The 18145-nt window shown below is 39.8% G+C and overlaps 1 protein-coding gene across 4 annotated transcripts in view; it reads left to right on the top strand.

The window, feature by feature from the left end:
* GEMIN5 (gem nuclear organelle associated protein 5) overlaps positions 1 to 17510 on the top strand; it is a 35290-nt gene extending 17780 nt beyond the window's left edge. Inside the window, exons 16-28 of one of the 4 annotated variants that reach the window (XM_033096814.1) lie at positions 1475 to 1705; positions 3701 to 3814; positions 4221 to 4343; positions 5460 to 5555; positions 5974 to 6111; positions 7347 to 7494; positions 9120 to 9239; positions 9835 to 10045; positions 10918 to 11172; positions 12688 to 12850; positions 13447 to 13951; positions 15212 to 15308; positions 15904 to 17510. In XM_033096814.1, the coding sequence (XP_032952705.1) occupies positions 1475 to 1705; positions 3701 to 3814; positions 4221 to 4343; positions 5460 to 5555; positions 5974 to 6111; positions 7347 to 7494; positions 9120 to 9239; positions 9835 to 10045; positions 10918 to 11172; positions 12688 to 12850; positions 13447 to 13951; positions 15212 to 15308; positions 15904 to 16071 (2369 nt within the window). In that variant the 3' untranslated portion in view covers positions 16072 to 17510. Of the gene's footprint in view, positions 1 to 1474; positions 1706 to 3700; positions 3815 to 4220; positions 4344 to 5456; positions 5556 to 5973; positions 6112 to 7346; positions 7495 to 9119; positions 9240 to 9834; positions 10046 to 10917; positions 11173 to 12687; positions 12851 to 13446; positions 13952 to 15211; positions 15309 to 15903 lie in introns of all 4 variants that reach the window. The other 3 variants (XM_033096813.1, XM_033096812.1, XM_033096811.1) reach the window with 3 other exon arrangements.
* Positions 17511 to 18145: the final 635 nt, after the last annotated feature.

Raw genomic sequence — 18145 nt, 5'->3', positions numbered from 1 at the left:
ATAGCAGCTTTATCTGGAATTTCCACAAACTGGAAACAACCCAAATATCCGTCAGCTGGTAAATAAACTGTGGTATACAGTAGAATTGTACTCAGCAATAAAAAGAAAGTAACTACTGATAAACACAAAATGTGCTGAGCAAAAGAATACAGCACAAAAGACTACATACTGTGTAATTCTAATATACACTATGAAATATAATTATACATATGAAATTCTAAAACAGGCAAAACGAAACTACAGTGACAGCAAAGCTGTGACTGCCTGGGGGAGGGGGCACCTCTTATTACAGAGGCATGAAGGAACATTTCAATAATGGAAACAGTTTCTATTTTTATCTGTGGTGGTGGGTTATGTGACTACACATCTGTCAAAATTCAGCAAAGTAAAAAAACAAAAAAACAAAAACAAAAAAATAAATAAACTGAAAAAAAATTCAGCAAAGTATTAAAAAGTGGGTACATTTTATTGTATTAAATTATACCTCAATAAAGGTGACTTGAAAAAGCAAAGGATAAAGACTTTTAAAAAATAACAGTAATGGAATAAAACATAAAATAGGAATTCATGAGTCCATAATGGTAACAATAAATGAATGTCTAAATAAGTGGGGAGAAGCAAAAGCTCTTCTTTACAATAGAATGACAATAAGTGTAGAACGAATGATGGAATTTGAAAAATTACCATTCGGCAATCATCACAGTCACAACTTTTAGTAAAGAAACATCAATGGACACTAAAACTAATGGATGCAAATACTTAGTAATTACAAAGGGAAAAACAGTTTTTCAGGGAGAAACCTGCAAGATACCCCTTTAATCAAGTGATCAAAGTAAACAACCAAATAATGAAAAAAACAAATTATGTGCTGCCTCAGAGGTTGCACTGAAATGAACACAGCATCACGCCTGTGAATTCCAGCTAAAACTGCGTAACCTTAATCTAATCTAGAGAACATCAGGCAGGCCCAGTTGAGGGAATGTGGCAAAACTGTCCTGTAATCTTCAAAAGTTTCAAGTCATGAACTCAAAGGAAAATGGAGCCTGTTCCAGGCTGAAGGAAACTAGAGAGACAATCAGCAAGTGTAATGTGTGATTCCTTTTGCTATGAGACATTCTTGGTAAAAATGACAGAACTTGAATGAAGTATGTGGAGTACACCTGGTAATGTATCTCTTCATTTCCTCACGTTAATGGTTATGCTGTGATGATGTAGGAGAATGTCCTTGTTTGTAGGATATACACTAAAGTATTCAGGGGTAACGGCATGGTATTTATGACTTAATGAAATCCCAAAAGGGCTTGGTTCTGTTTGGTTAACATTTTGATAACTACAAATTCATTATGAAAGGAGGGAAAGGGTAAGAAGCTATCTAAAAAGAGAGTAATGAGGGTTTGGAGATTATCTCCCAGAGTGCTTTTAACCAAGAATGTATATTTTAGTCTATCTTTTTTTTTTATTGCTATTCCTATAGGCAAGAAAAGTATTGAATTAGAGAAAAAAAGGCTGTCGCAGCCTAAGCCAAAACTCAAAAAGAAGAAAAAGCCCACCTCGAGAGCTCCCATAAAGCAGGAATTGTATGATGGGAATGAAGAAGACAGTATGAGGGAGAGCGCAGGACCTGTTGAGAATGGTGGCGTGTCCGACCAAGAGGGAGAGGAGGAAGCCCAGGGGCCAGAGTTACCCTGTGGTGTCACCTCAGCAGGTATGTGCCTGAGTCCTGTGTCACTAACTCTCTAGGACTACAGAGGCATGATAAGAAAACTAAGGCAGGGTCTTATTCAGTGAGAAACTGCTGTCTCTGACTTACCTGGTGGCCCAACTCCTGGTGGCGTGGTGGTATTTTGGGAACGACCTTGGAAACGACAAGGTTTTTTTTTTTTTTAAGGGTTCTGTAAGCCTCTACACACCTTTGAAGTATTAAAGAGTATCTAGTGGATGATTGGGATGGAAATAGTGAAGTTCTGTAGAGAAAACTTCTTATCAACTTGGGCAGGGTAAGCCTGTGGGACAAAGCAAAGCTAGGAAATATGTACATAGAAACTTACATGGGGAAAGTTTTAACAACTTGACATTACCGTCCATGTACATGGGAAGCAACCACTGTCCCTTACAAATGTCTGACCTAGTAGAATCTACCACCACTCTGGAAACTTGCGAGTTTTCACCCTTCCTACTTAGGTTTGTACCTGGTTTTTTTCTATGGAAAACATTTATGAATGATGATTAGGTTCTTCCAGTCTGTTAAGCTATAGTGGCAGTTCTCAGATTTCTCACAAAACTGGTTTTCAAGGTTCCGTCACTAATTTCTAATAACGCAGTCTATTTCTAGTCTGAAGAGAAAAAAATGTCACTATAAAATAAGCACTTTAATTCTTTTATATATTTACCTTAAAGCTCTGATGCTTGTTACTTGTAAAGTGAATGACTTAATAGCAAAAGATATAAATAGAAGCAGTGACTCATGTCTAATTCTAAAACAGTATTTTGTGACAGAATTAAAGTGGCCAAAATACGTGGTACAGAGTCATGCCTGTCCCTCTCCATCTCAAGGGGTGGCTGTGGACCTATCGTTTAGGTAAAGACATAAAAGCCTAATGGATTTCTTTTCTTTTTTTTTTTTTTAATTTATTTTTTAAGTGTGTTTTTCCAGGACCCTTCAGCTCCAAGTCAAGCAGTTGTTTCAGTCTAGTTGTGGAGTGGCCCACGTGGGGCTCGAACCGGCGACCTTGGGGTTATAAGCATCGCGCTCTAACCAACTGAGCTAAGTGGCCACCCCCTAATGGATTTCTTTAGGCTCATCAAAATACCTTATCACAAAATGACTGCACAAAATATCCTTTACCTCTGTGTATCAACAGCTTGTTTTTTGGGGTTTTTTTTAAGTTCATGGTTGTATATGCTCAGGATTGCGACTCCATATCACATACCCTCAATCTTTACTATTAGTAAAGTTGTTCCTTGTTTAATTAAACATGCAACTAGTATTTTGTCATAGAAATATGTAGAAAGTCCTTGTCACCTGAGCAAAGTTTGGGAATTCCTGGGACTATGGTGTAAAGTTGCGGAGGCGAGAAGCTTGTAACTTTTCCTTAGATCAATTAGTCAATGTTATAAGCGATCAACTTACAGAATCCTGGAACATAGTTTGTGAGGTAAGAAGAGGAGACAGGGCGGACGAGTGGCTCAGTTGGTTAGAGCATGAACTCTGGGCAACAGGGTTGCCGGTACGATTCCCACATGGGCCAGCAAGGTGCACCCTCCGCAACTAGAATGAATATAACAAGCTGCCACTGAGCTCCTGGGCGGCCAGATGGCTCAGTTGGTTGGACCGTGTGCTCTCAACTACAAGGTTGTCGGTTTGACTCCCGCAAGGGATGGTGGGCTGCACCCCCTGCAACTAAGATTGAACAATGGCAACTAACTGGACTTGGAGCTGAGCTGCGCCCTCCACAACTAGATTGAAGGACAACGACTTAACGTGGAACTAACGGGTCCTGGGAAAAACACACTGTTCCCCCAAGTAAATAAATAAATAAATAAATACGACCCATGCTTCCTTTCCAAAGGATTTTATCTCATGCTTTGGGTAATAGATAAAAATCACATCATTAAAACTGGTATAGTTCTTAATTTTTTAAAAGAACGATATTCTGCATTGTTCTTATCCAAACTTTTTTCTTTTTCCCCTATGATGTAGTTTCTAGAGAACCAGTTATCTGCCCTCCGGTCTCCTTAGGCTTTGAACAGCCAAAAGTCACCGTTACTAATAAAGTCACGTTACTGAAAAAGGAGCCACCTAAAGAAAAGCCAGGTCGGTATCTAATAATTAAAACATTACGTTAAAGCATCCTCAATTGTTACATGCACTGAAAACTCAGAAGTGTGTGTGTGTGTGTGTGTGTGTGTGTGTGTGTGTGTGTGTTTTAAATATTTGTATTTTGGTTACATCTCAATTTGGGGTCATGCTTTTTTAAACATTTTTTAGTACTTGATGAAGTGTTGTTTTGCAAGTGATACTGCTTTACAAGTGCTCACAGGGATAGGTGTGTGTATTGTGAACACTGTCCCCAGCTAATTTAATTCGAAAGCTTCTTTGTAAGAGTGGGAACTTTCTATGCCCAGCAATGTCCCTCCAGTAGGGCACATTCACACAGTGGGCATTCAGTTTTGTGTTTCTGATTAGCTGTTCTTCAATCTGTACTTATATTGCTTTTCAGAAGCCTTACTCAAGAAGCGAAAAGCCCGTTCCATACTTCCACTGATAACGAGCCTGGACCACAGGTCCAAAGAAGAGCTTCATCAGGACTGTCTGGTACTAGCAACTGCAAAACACTCCAAAGGTACAAAACTGTACTTCCTTGGCCCATCCATAATCTTCTGGGAACTGGCACACAAGAAGTGCTTGTTTATTTGTTGAATGCATGAGCAAACAAATGTCCAAAATTGTTTGTATTCTACATTCTTTGCCAGCCTTCCCTCTCCCACACCCTGCTGCCAAGCTCCCCATCCTGACCCACTGTCAGTGCCTCTGAAATGTAATGCTCTGCTTTTATAAATCGAGTTGTTACAGCTGTCTTTGTGCTAGAATTGGTATGATGGCTTATATACTTCAGCATGAATCAACAGTATCTTCATGTAGAAAAAAAATTATTTGCTTATTGAAAACACATTATGTCAATTCCTTTCAAAAAAATTAATGGAAGTTTTTGTTTACAGAAGATTTTTTGGTTTTAATCTTTCAGAGCCCTCATCTAAAGCCCATTATTTTGATACTGGAGCAACTATATTTTTTTTTTATTTTGAATTTTACATGTTAAAACGGGATGCACATGATAAAATGAAATTCAAACAGTATAAAAAGAAAGTAAATCTCTCTCCCACCCGACACCCACTCCTCCATTTCTGCCCCAAGGCGACACTATTACCAGTTTCTTGTCTGTCTCCAGAGATATTTTATCCACATAGCCTTCTTTTTTGGAACTTGTAATGACTCCTTATACAACTAACCATATAGTTTTATATTATTTCCCTTGTTGGAAAATTACTCAGTTGACATTTTTTAAAAAGAGAAAATGAAAATTGAATCCCTTTGATATAAATCCTAGTGAACATTAAAGGACATTTCATGAGTTTTGTTTTGCTTTTTACTGCATTTAAGTATATGTTACATTTTGGGTTGGCTTTTACATTACTTTTTTTACCCCGCCCAAATCTTTGAGCAAACTATAAACTTAATTGTCTCATTGGATTGGCCAAGGCTAAGCTTACCAGACTGGAAGTATTTTCCTATTTTTGCTGCCATTGTAACCTGCATGGTCTCTATCAGGGTAAATGAGGACAAGACTCTTTCTCGGTGTCTGAACTTGGTGTTCTGGGCTTAACATTCGAAAGTAATTGGGCAGAAAACACTAACCTGTGTAAGCATTTCACCTGATTTTTTCTTTTTGAATTAGCAGAGCTAAATGAGGATGTGTCTGCTGCTCTTGAGGAAAGAATTCACCTGGGGCTTTTCACAGACAGGGCCACAATGTACAGAATGATTGAGGTGGAAGGTGAGGCAAGTCCAGTCAACACAACCCACTCCATCCTTATGCTTCCCTAAGGCTTTGTACGTACCTCTTTTATGGCTGCCATCCTGTGGCATCTTAATGGTTAGTTTTACATGACAACTAACTAGGTTATGAGCTCCCCAACTTGCATATTCACACATACCTCTTGCACTGTCACAGGACCCTAAACGTACAGTGTTCCCTCTGAGTGAGTGGCTGAGTGAAAGTGAGTGAGTGGACAAGTGTCTAAGTGGGCTTCTCGCCCCATTGTGAACACTCTGGGAGGTAATTTGCCCATCAGCGAGTGACTACATATTCTAGGAGTTTGTTCCTCTCTTTCCTCCTGCCTTTCTTTTTCTAGAAGTCAGTGCAGACAGATGTTTCTGAAACATCTTCCAAACATTATCTCTCCTCCATACAGGAAAAGGTCACTTGGAAAATGGTCACCCTGAGTTATTTCACCAGCTTATGCTTTGGAAAGGAGATCTAAAAGGCGTTCTCCAGTCTGCAGCAGAAAGAGGGGAGCTGACAGATAATCTTGTGGCTATGGCTCCAGTTGGTATGTTCTTTTCAACAAAAGCTCTGTTATCTCCGGGATACAGCCACTAAAGATGGACATTGTCTTGAAGGATAATTTGGCCATGTCTGTTAACTAAATTTGAAATGCACATCTTCTCTGACTCAGCCATTCTAATTGTAGGAATTTAACTGTACTCACACATGCAACATGACAAATATACATGGGTTATCGTTACACCAGGATGTATAATAGCAAAACATCACAACAACCTCTATGTCCATCGATAAGAGACTGGTTGAATCTTGTATATTTATACAGTAGAAACTCCTACAGATACCAAAAGAATGAGGCAGCTCTGTGCATTCTGATATGGAAAGGAAATCCATAGTATATAATAAGTGAAAAGAATCAAGGTGTAGATGTACAACAGAATGTCTGATACTCTGTCATTTATATTTACACGTTTGGTTGTATATTCATAGGCTATTTCCAAAGATTTCAAAAGAAACTAGTAATAATGATTATCTCCAGGGAAAAGAATTTGTACGAATTTGGGTGGGAGGATGCCAGGATAACAAGGAAACCTTTTATGACATGTCCTGTTTTTCAGCTTTTTATTCAAGTAATACACACACACAGACACACACACACACACACCCACGTATATATATAATATACATATATGTTTTATATATATAAAATCTATATATATAACATACATGAGATAGATATATAGAGATATGAGATGAATAGATATGAGATAGACATGTATATATATGAGCGAGAGAGCGAGATAAGTACACAGGTCATGAGTATACCACGAATTTCACAAGGAAAGTTGATATGGGTGCCCTTTGTAACCAGCACCCATATCAAACAACATCCCTAGCACTGGGAGCTTCTCTCGTGCTCCGTTTCAGTCAGTACCCACTCACTCCAACAAGGGTAACCACTCTCCTGATTTCCATACTGGTTTGTATCTTTTTAAATTTTGCATTTATTATATAATCAAAGAAACAATTTGTTTTCAAAATGTGGGTGTGGAGAAGTAGGTGAAGCAGATGATCTAAATGGCACTTGAATTAGTATCTAAATTTCCTGCTTAATATTGTGACTAAAAAAAGCATTTTCAACACAAATGTACATATGTGGGTACTTTTTTTCCCTTAAACCTGCTTCTTATGTAACCACCATCTATCTATCTTCCTTCCTTCCTTCTCTCCTTCCTTCCTTCCTTCGTTTTCTCTCTCTCTCTTTCTTTTTTTTTCTTTTAGCTGGCTACCATGTGTGGCTGTGGGCTGTAGAAGCTTTTGCCAAGCAGCTGTGTTTTCAGGAGCAGTATGTCAAAGCCGCCTCTCACCTGCTCTCTATCCACAAAGTGTATGAAGCCATAGAGCTGCTCAAGTCACACCATTTCTACAGGTCTGTAGACCCAACCACTGAACCACTAGTCAATCTACCTAACAGCTCTGCTTCCTGATGACTAGCATAAAACCTTTATTGTAATTAAACATGTGAAACATACAGAAATAGATGTGCATATACTGGCTTACCAGGGCACCCACCACCTATACTTGACACGTTAACTTTTATCAATGTATGCCACTGATCTTTTTTTAAATTTGATACTTTTGTAAGCTTCTTTACTATTTGTGTTACTTTAACACAAATAGAGAATTCTACATAAAAACATATGAACAGCTTAATGAATTATTAACAAAAGAACTCCCTTTTTAAGCCTCATGTATGAAAAGATACAGAATCTTGCCAGCCACCCCAAAAGCTCGCCATGCAGCCCCATTTTTTCTTTTGTTTGCTCTAAGTATAACGTTCCAGATTTATTTGAATTGCCTTTCCCCAATTCTCTCCTCATCCCTTCTCTAGAAGTAAACTCTCCTGAGATTGGTATGAGTCCTTCCTGTCCTAGTTAATTATTCTTTCACTACAATACACTCATGTGCTGTTGAACGATAGCCATATGCATATTTTGTCCAGTTTTTTAGTTTCATGGCAGGAGGGTAAGTCTGGTCCCTGTCACTCCATCGTGGCTATAAGTTGAGGTCTCAAAATACTTCTTAAATATTGCTCTGTCTAGATCACCTTTGATCTAAAACACCATCATCTCTGAAGTTTTACGTCATTTGGAAACTATTAGTTCACTGACTTATACAATCCTCCAAATGTTAACATGTTTGATTATAAAACATCTAAAAAGATCACATTACTTAATATCACCATCAATCTCATCAGAAAAATCTTTAACTTTTCGGAAGTTGTCAAGCCCACAGTGGCTGGCACAAGTTTTCTACAATTCTCATTTTCACTTGAGAACTCCAATTTTATCATTGGCAACAATACGGTTGGTTGTTTTCTGTGAAGTAACAGGCTTTTACTTTGTTCATTTTTGAGAAAACATCTGCCAAATACCCAATGCTGAATAACTGTCGTTTGTTTGATAGTCATTCTTTCAAGAAATAATGAGGTTCCATGAAAAAAGAGCAGCCAGTTCAGCTTACAGTTTGTTCATACAAGTTTTACCTTGAGTCACCCATTATTCTTTGGAATGCAGCAAAGAATACAAAATCCTGTTCCCATTTTGTCACAGCGAATATTAAAAAGGCATGGACTTGCGGTACTAATAAAATTAATCATTTTACTACTTCATCAAGAACATTCTTTTTTATGAACTACAAGGGCCACTACCTTGATTCTGGCTCAGATGTCACCCACCATTGCTTTTGCACAATCAGTGCAAAAGTCAACACAGTGAGAAAAGGCAAATAACTTCTTAGCATTATTACAAAAATAGTTTCAACCTCAGAAAGGATCTTGGGGCCCCCTGGGAATCCAGAGACCACACTTTAAGAACCGCTGGCCTGGGTGAAGAATTGAGCATAGCATGTGGTTTTAACTTCCAGTGTATGCAGGCATACAGTAAGAGGTTGAGACAACACAAGACAGACAGTTTGTCCTGTCTTGCAGCCCCTCCTAGGGCCCCTTACAGAGAAGCCTTTTCAAATTGGCTAAGTATCTGTTCTTGCCTCTAGGGAGGCTATTGCGGTTGCCAAGGCCCGGCTGCGCCCTGAGGACCCGATCCTGAAGGACCTGTACCTCAGCTGGGGAGCCATCCTTGAAAAAGATGGCCATTATGCCGTAGCTGCTAAATGGTAAGCCTAAGGGAGACAGGAGTGCACCCAGATTGTAAGAGCTGTGACGCAGAAGAGCAGGGTGAGAATAAAAGTGATCAGCTTAGAGGGGGAGGTAAAGTGATTAGAAAATAGAAAAGCACGTGTGTATTAAGTCCAGCTTTGTAAGGCTCATGGAGACCTACCTTCTTGGGTACACCTGGAACTAATATTTTATGTCTACTATAGTTGAAAAATAAAAAAAATTATTACCAAAAAAAAAAATTACCTCCTTGGTATGTACATAAATCACCATAACTATTCAAGAATCTTCAGTAAGAAATTACACCTTTTTCTAAGGATGTCTTACACCATCAAATAAGGAAGATGAGAGAAAATGACTCCTTTACTTAGATTCAGTTCAGCAAGTGTTGAGGTTACTTTGTGTCCTCAACCCATGTGGTGCCATTTTCCGTCCCTGGCTGCGCTGGCCTCAGCCTTCACAGGGATGGTGAAGACAGTGACATGCCTGGGACCACAGGAAAGCACACAAGGCAAGGCAAAGCTGACAGATGGGACCCTCTGGGGAGCAGGAGTGAGCTGTTTATGACACTGTGAGTTTTCTTTTGTACTGTAGCTATTTAGGGGCCGGTTCCGCTTATGATGCAGCCAAAGTTTTGGCCAAAAAAGGTGATGCCGCATCACTGAAAACGGCTGCAGAGTTGGCTTCAATCGTGGGAGAGGATGAGTTATCTGCTTCCCTGGCTCTCAGATGTGCCCAAGAGCTGCTCCTGGCCAGGAACTGGGTGGGAGCCCAGGAAGCCCTGCAGCTCCATGAAAGTCTGAAGGTCAGTCTGTTCTTGCATCTCCTGATATTTAAGATGGAAGGGCCCCAAATCCTTTTCTCGTCGAACTCCAGTGAATAACCCAGTTGCACAAGCTGTATTTTGGCTGGTATCCTTAGATGTGTCCAGGAAGCCCTGGCCGTCCTATCCCACTGAAGTACCATGGCTTTGTCAGTTGCCATATACGGAGTAAGAGATAATGTGGCCAGTCATGTTAATTCCCATTGCTTATCAGTTTGTGTATAACACCCATGAGTAGACTTTACTCAGCTCAGTGTTTCTTCATTAATGTCATCAGCACATCAATGAAGGGGGAGGGGAATGGCCTCTAGCAGAAATCCTGGTGCTCTTACATATAGCACCCCTGTTCAGATGTATGCCATAAAGAAGTTTATGTATGCCATAAAGAAAACTCAAAATGTTTTCTTAATTGTCTTCCCATCTGGTTAAAAATGAGTAACTTACCACTACCTTTTTTGACACATCAAATTGAGATTACTTTAAAAGCATCAGCACTCTCACCTAGTTTGGTCCATTTTAAATGACTTTGCTTTGTCAAATAGTAATGTGAACTTTTTCAGTTCCTCTTTCCATCTAGAGTAACTGGGCCTAAAGACAGTCCCTAGCTGAATATTCAACGCCCAAGAAAAATGCAAGGTCTAGGTGAGAAGGTAGCTTTCTGGGAATCACAAAATTGTCTGGGAACCACAAAATTAGATCGCCTCTTTTTCCCTTGCACATGACTCACATTGAGCAGGCAGCCCACTAAGGGGGTAGATGCAAAGGGAGATACAGTGAGAAACGTGGGGAAGCCATCTAGCTAATCCGGCACTTTCCCTGCCTAACAGTTCCTCTCCTTTGTTGTTGGGTTCCAGGGTCAGAGACTGGTGTTTTGCCTTCTGGAGCTACTGTCCAAGCACCTGGAGGAAAAGCAGCTAGCAGAGGGCAAAAGCTCCTCCTCTTCTTACAACGCCTGGTCCACAGACACCGAAGGGCCCCTCGTGGAGAGAATAACGGCAGTGTGGAAGAGCGCCTTCAGCCTGGACACCCCAGAGCAGTGTCAGGCTGCATTTCAGCAGCTGCAAAATATCAAGTACCCATCTGTTACGAACAACACTCCCTCCAAACAGGTACCCCGTCTGCATGAGCTTTGATTTTAATCATTCAGCTGTAAGACTTCCTTAATCCATGTCTAGTATAATAAGAAACAAGTCCAATGCCAGTTTGCATTTCAGAAAAAACCTGGAAAGATCCCTTTAGACTAACTAAATCCCTTCAGACTTCAAAGCCAAAGGCTTTGAAGTTAGATTTAGGCCGGCATTCTCTTTTAAAAGAAAAAATAAAAGTTGAAAAATATAGAAAAGCAGAGAATAATAATATAATAAGTAGCTATCAGCCAGAATTAACAAATGTTCACATTTTGTCATTTTTGCTTCATAGAATTATCGTGGGTTTGTTTTGTATTTTCCTCTTTTTCGATAAAAAAAATACAGTCCACTTGAAGTCCCTTGTGTGTCCTTCCTCAGCCCCATCCCCCTTCCCTGCATAGCCCCTTCGTCAGACCGTGTTTATTACTTTATGCCGTGCTTATTTCGGTTCCCATTGTAAAATCCATCCATGTCGACGCAAAGTCATCATACTGATTCATTATGACTGCTCTCCCCATCCTGTGAACACACCTCAATTTACCTACTGTCTCTTGATAATGAGGGAATATTATTATATTAATAAGGAATAAGACTTTCTCAAGTGGTATAACTGTTTGGCAGTTTCTTATAAAGTTAAACATTCATGTGCCCAGTGACCCAGCAATCCCACTGCCTGGATTATTTCACTAAAAGAAACGAAATCAGGTGTCCACACTGACTTTTACACAAATGCTGACTGTAGCTTAGTTCACAATAGCCAAAAATGAGAAACCACCCAAAAGTCCATCAGCTGGTGAATGGATGTGCAAACTGGCAGACCCAGACAGTAGAATACTAACTATGCAGCAATAAAAAGGATCAAAGTACTGGTGCACAAATCAGTGAATCTCAAAAGCATTATGATGAGTGAAAAAACCAAGACACAAAAGACTATATACTCTACAGTTTCATTTATACAAGTTCTAGAAACGACAAAATTACAGCGGCAAAAACCAGATCAGTGGTTGCCAGGGGATAGGGAGAGGGGAGTGTGACTGGAAAGGGGCAAATGGGAATACTTTACGATGATGAAAATGTTCTATGTCTTGATTTTGGTTGTAGTTATAGCATATATAGCTATAGCGATTATTTTTCAAAACTCATAAATTGTTCACTTAAAATTGATCAATTTTCTTAATTATACTCCAGGTTTGCCTGTTTGTTTGTTTTTTTTTAATTACAGCTTTTAGTTCCAGAAACTTTGTTTTAATTAAATACAAATGTCAAGACATTTTCTTAGCATGGGCAGACTTTTAACACCAGACAGTGTATGTTGCTGTGCAACTAGATATGCAAGTCTCAGATGAGGAAGAAAAAATGAGTGTTGGAAAGATGACCTTTCTTAAAGGTGGACTGTGTGTACTTCTTTCTAAGTGCAGTTAATAGGAAAATATCTGGTGTCATCCAAGCACTTTCTGTGGGAGGATGTTTAACTGAGACTCTGGCTTCTCCCTCCAGCTCTTGCTTCACATTTGCCATGACCTGACCTTGGCAGTCCTGAGCCAGCAGGTGGCCTCCTGGGACAAGAGTGTGGAAGCACTGCTGCGGGCTGTGATCCGGAGCTATGACTCGGGGAACTTCACCATTATGCAGGATGTGTACTCAGCCTTTCTTCCTGACGGTAAAGGACCCGCACCACTGGTAGTGTGGCACCAGGTGCATAGGTTATTGAAAGACAGATTGACCAGTTGTGCCATTTAGTAGAAAGTTTCAATTCTCTTACCCAAGCTCCTGAGAGGTAGCCAGAATGACTCAGCTGTTTTCCTTTACCTGGCCCCACCTACCTCACTGCCTCCTACTTCCTTTCCTACACACAGTTTAAGGGAGCGAGAAATAGCGTTGTACTCACAGGTTGGTAAGAATGGAGAAGCATAGCAAATATATTCCTTGAGCTGCATAATTAGTCACTGAACTAAATCATTGTGATTTTTCAGATACAATAGGATCCCCAGAGCCTTCAGCAGGACATGCTGAATACTTTTTCTATCATGCTTTGCACGATGTGTAGCTTATAGCAACAATAACATTGTCATAAATCGGGAAATGTTTAGTTGCTAGTTGGCTTTCAGTGGAAGGCATGTGGTCCCATGGATCACTGCTGTCCTTGTTTCTGGAATCTTGCCTCTTTAAGTGACAGCAGACAACACACAGGCAGGAAGACATACTTCTGGCAGATATAGAAATGTACAACCCTAAATCCTTTTCTTCTTCTCCTAGGCTGTGACCACCTGAGAGAGAAACTGGGTGACCTTCAATCCCCTGCCACACCAGCTTTCAAAAGTTTGGAGGCCTTTTTTATTTATGGACGCCTGTATGAATTCTGGTGGTCCCTCTCCAGGCCTTGCCCTGAATCCGGTGTCTGGGTAAGGACTGACCACACAAGGACAGCCTCGGCTGAGCAAAGCCAGCAGTTGGACAATGCCAGCCCTGAAGAAAGGGACCCTCAATCGTCTCAGCCAGAGCCAAGCAGGCCTCCAGAACCAGATGGGAGACTCACAGAAGGAAGTGAGCAAATGCTGAACGCTTGTAAGGAGCTCTTTTCAGAAAAGCACGCCTGTCTCCAAAACTCACAGCGAACCGTTGCTGAAGTTCAGGAGACCTTGGCAGAAATGATCCGCCAACACCAGAAGAGTCAACTTTGTAAATCCACAGTGAATGGTCCTGATAAGGACGACCCAGAACAGGAGGCAGGACAGTCCCTCTCTAGTTCTCAGAGCCCATGGTAAGTACAAGATGGAATTTTAAATAACTTGCTGGAGTCTCACATAATCAGATAAAAATCAGTGCGCGATGAGGTGTATCAGGACACCGGAAAGCCATGTAATGTAGTAATCAGCGCATGGGCGTTGGAGTCAAGTGCGGGCCCCAATCCTGGCCCTGCCGAGTGACCTCAGGCAAGATTCTTCATGTGCTGAGCTTGGACTCCCTTATTTGTAAGTGGGAGTGTCAACTCCTACCTTGTTTGTGTTTAGAATTAAATGAAGTCACAAATATTGTTAATAACAAAAGTATAGTATAAAGTCCTACCTTTGTGTAACAGATTCTCCCAAAAAAAAAATCAATCAATGTAAAATCACATCATTAATGAAAACCATTGTTTTTCAGTTGTTCTGTACTATCACAAAAGATACACAGAGGGTAGTACACAAAACTGCACAGTGAACTGAGAAAATCCCAAAGGATCAGAATGCTGTAGCATCCCAATCACTTCCACAGAAAACGGGCCAGGTGGGTGACGGGAGCCCGTCACCGTCACTCCAGAGCTCGCACTGTTATGGGGCGCTTGGCTATGGGCATTTGTAGTGATTAACAATTACTGATTGGTTAGTATGTGAGTGCCTTTTACCCTGGTTATGCCCTCAGCACAGGGCCTAAAACACAATAAGCAGAACAGTTAATAAACTTATAGCTATTATTATTAACTGTAGAAAAATAAAAATAAAAGCTTTGGAGCCCTTGTATTTATTGCTCTAAAAAAAACTCCCATTGAAATCTCAGTGAGAGTTTTGAGTCACTTCTCCAAGAAGAGGCTTTAGGTTTGGTTTTAAAAACAAGGAAAACACTGGAAAGTTCTCTAATCCAGCAGCTCTTAACCTTTGGATCATAGGACCCCTATGAGAAGCTTAACACACTCTTCCCAGAAAAATGTGCATCCCACACCCCAGTTAGGAGCCCCGGCTCTACCCAACCATTCCCCAGATAAACCCGGGCCCTCTGCACTTGGCTGCAGGTTGAATCCCCGAACGGCCCCAAATTTTCATTGGAGCTATGTGTCTAAAAAGTGGGGATTTGGAAAATGGGAAATAATACTGCATTTTGAAAACTTTGCATCACATCGCATTACACTGCCTTCTCTTAACCTTTGTATTGAAAGATGGGAGATAAAAATCCAGGTGACAAAGGAATTTTATTTACAAATGATAGTTAGAAGTTACCCAGGGCAAGACATGTAACTTATACTTTTTAAAATTATTATTACTAGTAAAGAAGAGAAAAACGCGCCAGTTTCTCTGCCTGAATTAACCAAACGGCTTACGGAAGCGAATGAGAGAATAGCTAACTTTCCTGAGAATGTTAAGGTAAGATTTATAGCAGTTCATTTGGTAAAACATTACTTTTTGTATTGTCAGTTGACTATACCAAATTCTTGAAGGTCATCTACTTTTCTGTTCAGTTTCTGAAATCTCTACGCATTTGTATGCACTTAAAAAATCAGGATCCAGTTACCTTTGCTTAGCTAAAGTGTTTTGTGAGTATAATTATTGACAACACAAGAAATTTTCTACCTTAGTCTTCAGAGAAATCGAATATATTTTGTAATTGGGAGGTTAAGTAAAAATTAAAGTTGGTGCCATGTATTTGATAGCTTACAGACGGATAGGTATAGTTGGATGTGGCCCTAGTAGTAATAGCAGCACATTTTAAGTTCATTGGAGTAGAGCTCCCGAAAAAGATTGATTTCGTTTGAGGAGGACATCCCAGTAGCCATCCCAGTTTTGAGGATTGTCTCTCCTTAGAGGAACTTATGAACAGCAAGACACTGCCTCGTAAGAGAAATGGCCCAACTGCCTGAGAAGTGTCAGTAGATGAGACTTTGAGTTGCTGATGCCTCCTGTGCGATGTTTGTGGCTCTTTTGCAAACGCTTCCTTGTTCATTCCCATGTCATCTTTCAGACCTGGCCATTCCCAGATGTGCTGGAGTGCTGCCTCGTCCTGCTTCACATCGGGTCCCACTGGCCTACCCACGTGACCCAGGAGATACAGCAACAGGCTCAAGAGCTCCTTCGGAAATACGGCAACACTCAAGTTTACACAAGATACTGCCAGACCTTCTGTATGTGAACTTGCAAGGACCTTTAAAAAACTGGGTCAAATTCAAAATGTTTGAAACCTTTCACCTCTGCCAGACATTAGCTCTGGTCCCTAGATGTTTTTGCAGGGAACCAAATAATACAAAATGTGGGTCAAGTCTGAATGAACTCTACCCTTAGACACAGTAGAATCTGACTTTGGACTCAATTTTAGTCTCCTACTGAAGGATCATCTAAAGCCAGCGGTAGTTATTAGAACTAACACCTGCAAGAGTGATTATTGGTCATCTCTAGAGCCTTACAAAAGTTTCATCCAAAGAGGAGAAACTTTTTTCATCACCCAAAGGGTTATGTTCTTAAACAAGCTACCTTTATAAATGCTTCGCCTAATTATAAACATGTCATTCTTGTTCGAGACAGAATTGTTGCTTTTAATGACTATTGGTAAATTTTTTAAGTTGTTTTTGTTAACTTGGGCTCTCCCCTTGTACTCTACAACGTCTACTGAATGTGAACTAGGCCTTACCCATCATGTTGACTTTTTACCCTATGTCTGAACTTTATTTTAGGTCAAAATTTTGGTTTTGTTGTTTCTTGTAATTGCTTATTTGAACAAATCACTTATAAAGCTTTGGAAGAACAAATAACCTACTCAAATGTGTCTTAGCCCTTCAGTTTTATAAGAAATTATTTGTGGCGATCAAATAGCTCAGGAAGAAATTACTGTTTTGGTGGTTAATCTTTTTTGGATCATAGAACCCTTTCAGAATTATTAGGTTGGTGCGCAAATAATTGTGTTTGCAATTATTTTTAACCTTTTAAACCACAGTTACTTTTGCATCAGCCCTAATAGATTAGAGCCACAGGTGGTCTTTGAGTATAAATGCATATTCCTAATTTTGCAGATACAAATTTTTGGATTATTGGCCTCCACCTTTGTGATCATTGCATAATGGGACCCTACATACTATTGAACTATGAGTCTTTGTTCTTTTTTTTCTTTCTTCTTTTTTTGACTAATGAGCATTCTCTTGAGGTCCTTCTCTTTGGTTATTTAAATAGTTGAACAGTTTCCATAATATCTGAGTTGCTAGGACATAAAAATTCGACAGCCTGGGATGGGATTGAGAGGGAGCACTCTTTCCCAATAATTGAAAGATTTTCTTTGAGGATTCATTGTGAAGACTTTTCTACTTGCGTGTCCAGTTTATTTTTCAGGTTTTTTTTCCTGGGATTGCTCTTGGCAGCAATGATGAAATACATTAACAGGAATTCTCTAAGAAAAAAGTTTAAGAAGCAGTTTTCAAAGATATGACTTAACTGGGGTCTTTTTTTCCTTTTGTTTTTTAGACCTAGCTTTAAAATTTAAAAATGCCAAACCCCAAAAAGGAAATACTGATCCTGCTAGTTCTCTGCACAGTTGCGTGAACTCTAAGAAGAAGATGCATTGTTACTAGGGGTTGGAGAATCTTCTTGGTTGCAAAGATATAAATAAGCATGACTAAGTGGAGAACTAGATACCAATTCCACAATCTGCTAAAATGAACCAGTGCTTCGCTTGCAGAAATGGAACAATATTTACTCCCTTCCACTTGAGTAAACAGCAATATGTATTATTACATTAGAAATTATAAACAGCTTCGTGATTTACCAAAAACCATCACCTATGGGTGGAGGAATCCTGTACACTCCTTGGTTACTGTTTTGTAAGAACAAGAATTATTACTTGACAACTAAGCAATAAAACTACCCAATAGCAGAAGATAACAGAAATGACACAACTCCATTTCCTTTCAACTCCTCTCTTTCCAATACTATGTATTCAACCTATTCTGACTGGAATAAATGGTTTTCATTTCTATCTCCCTAATTATCAGAACCACAAAGAGCCAAATCGCTGAGGAATTGACTCAAGCTTTCTGAATGGATAAGATATACCACTAAGCAACTAAAGAATTAGTTTTGGTCCATCCAAAGTAACATTATGTCTAATAGGTACCTGTATCACTAATACAAATCACCATCTCCTTACCCAAATGACTGTACTCACCTCTCAATACGTATTTCTAAATCTATGCTTTCTTTCCAGTCATCATTTTTCATAT

Source organism: Rhinolophus ferrumequinum, chromosome 24, assembly GCF_004115265.2.
Source record: "Rhinolophus ferrumequinum isolate MPI-CBG mRhiFer1 chromosome 24, mRhiFer1_v1.p, whole genome shotgun sequence".
Lineage (NCBI taxonomy): Eukaryota > Metazoa > Chordata > Mammalia > Chiroptera > Rhinolophidae > Rhinolophus > Rhinolophus ferrumequinum.
Note: the sequence above shows the minus strand (reverse complement) of the source record. Positions and strands in the feature narration are given on the sequence as shown.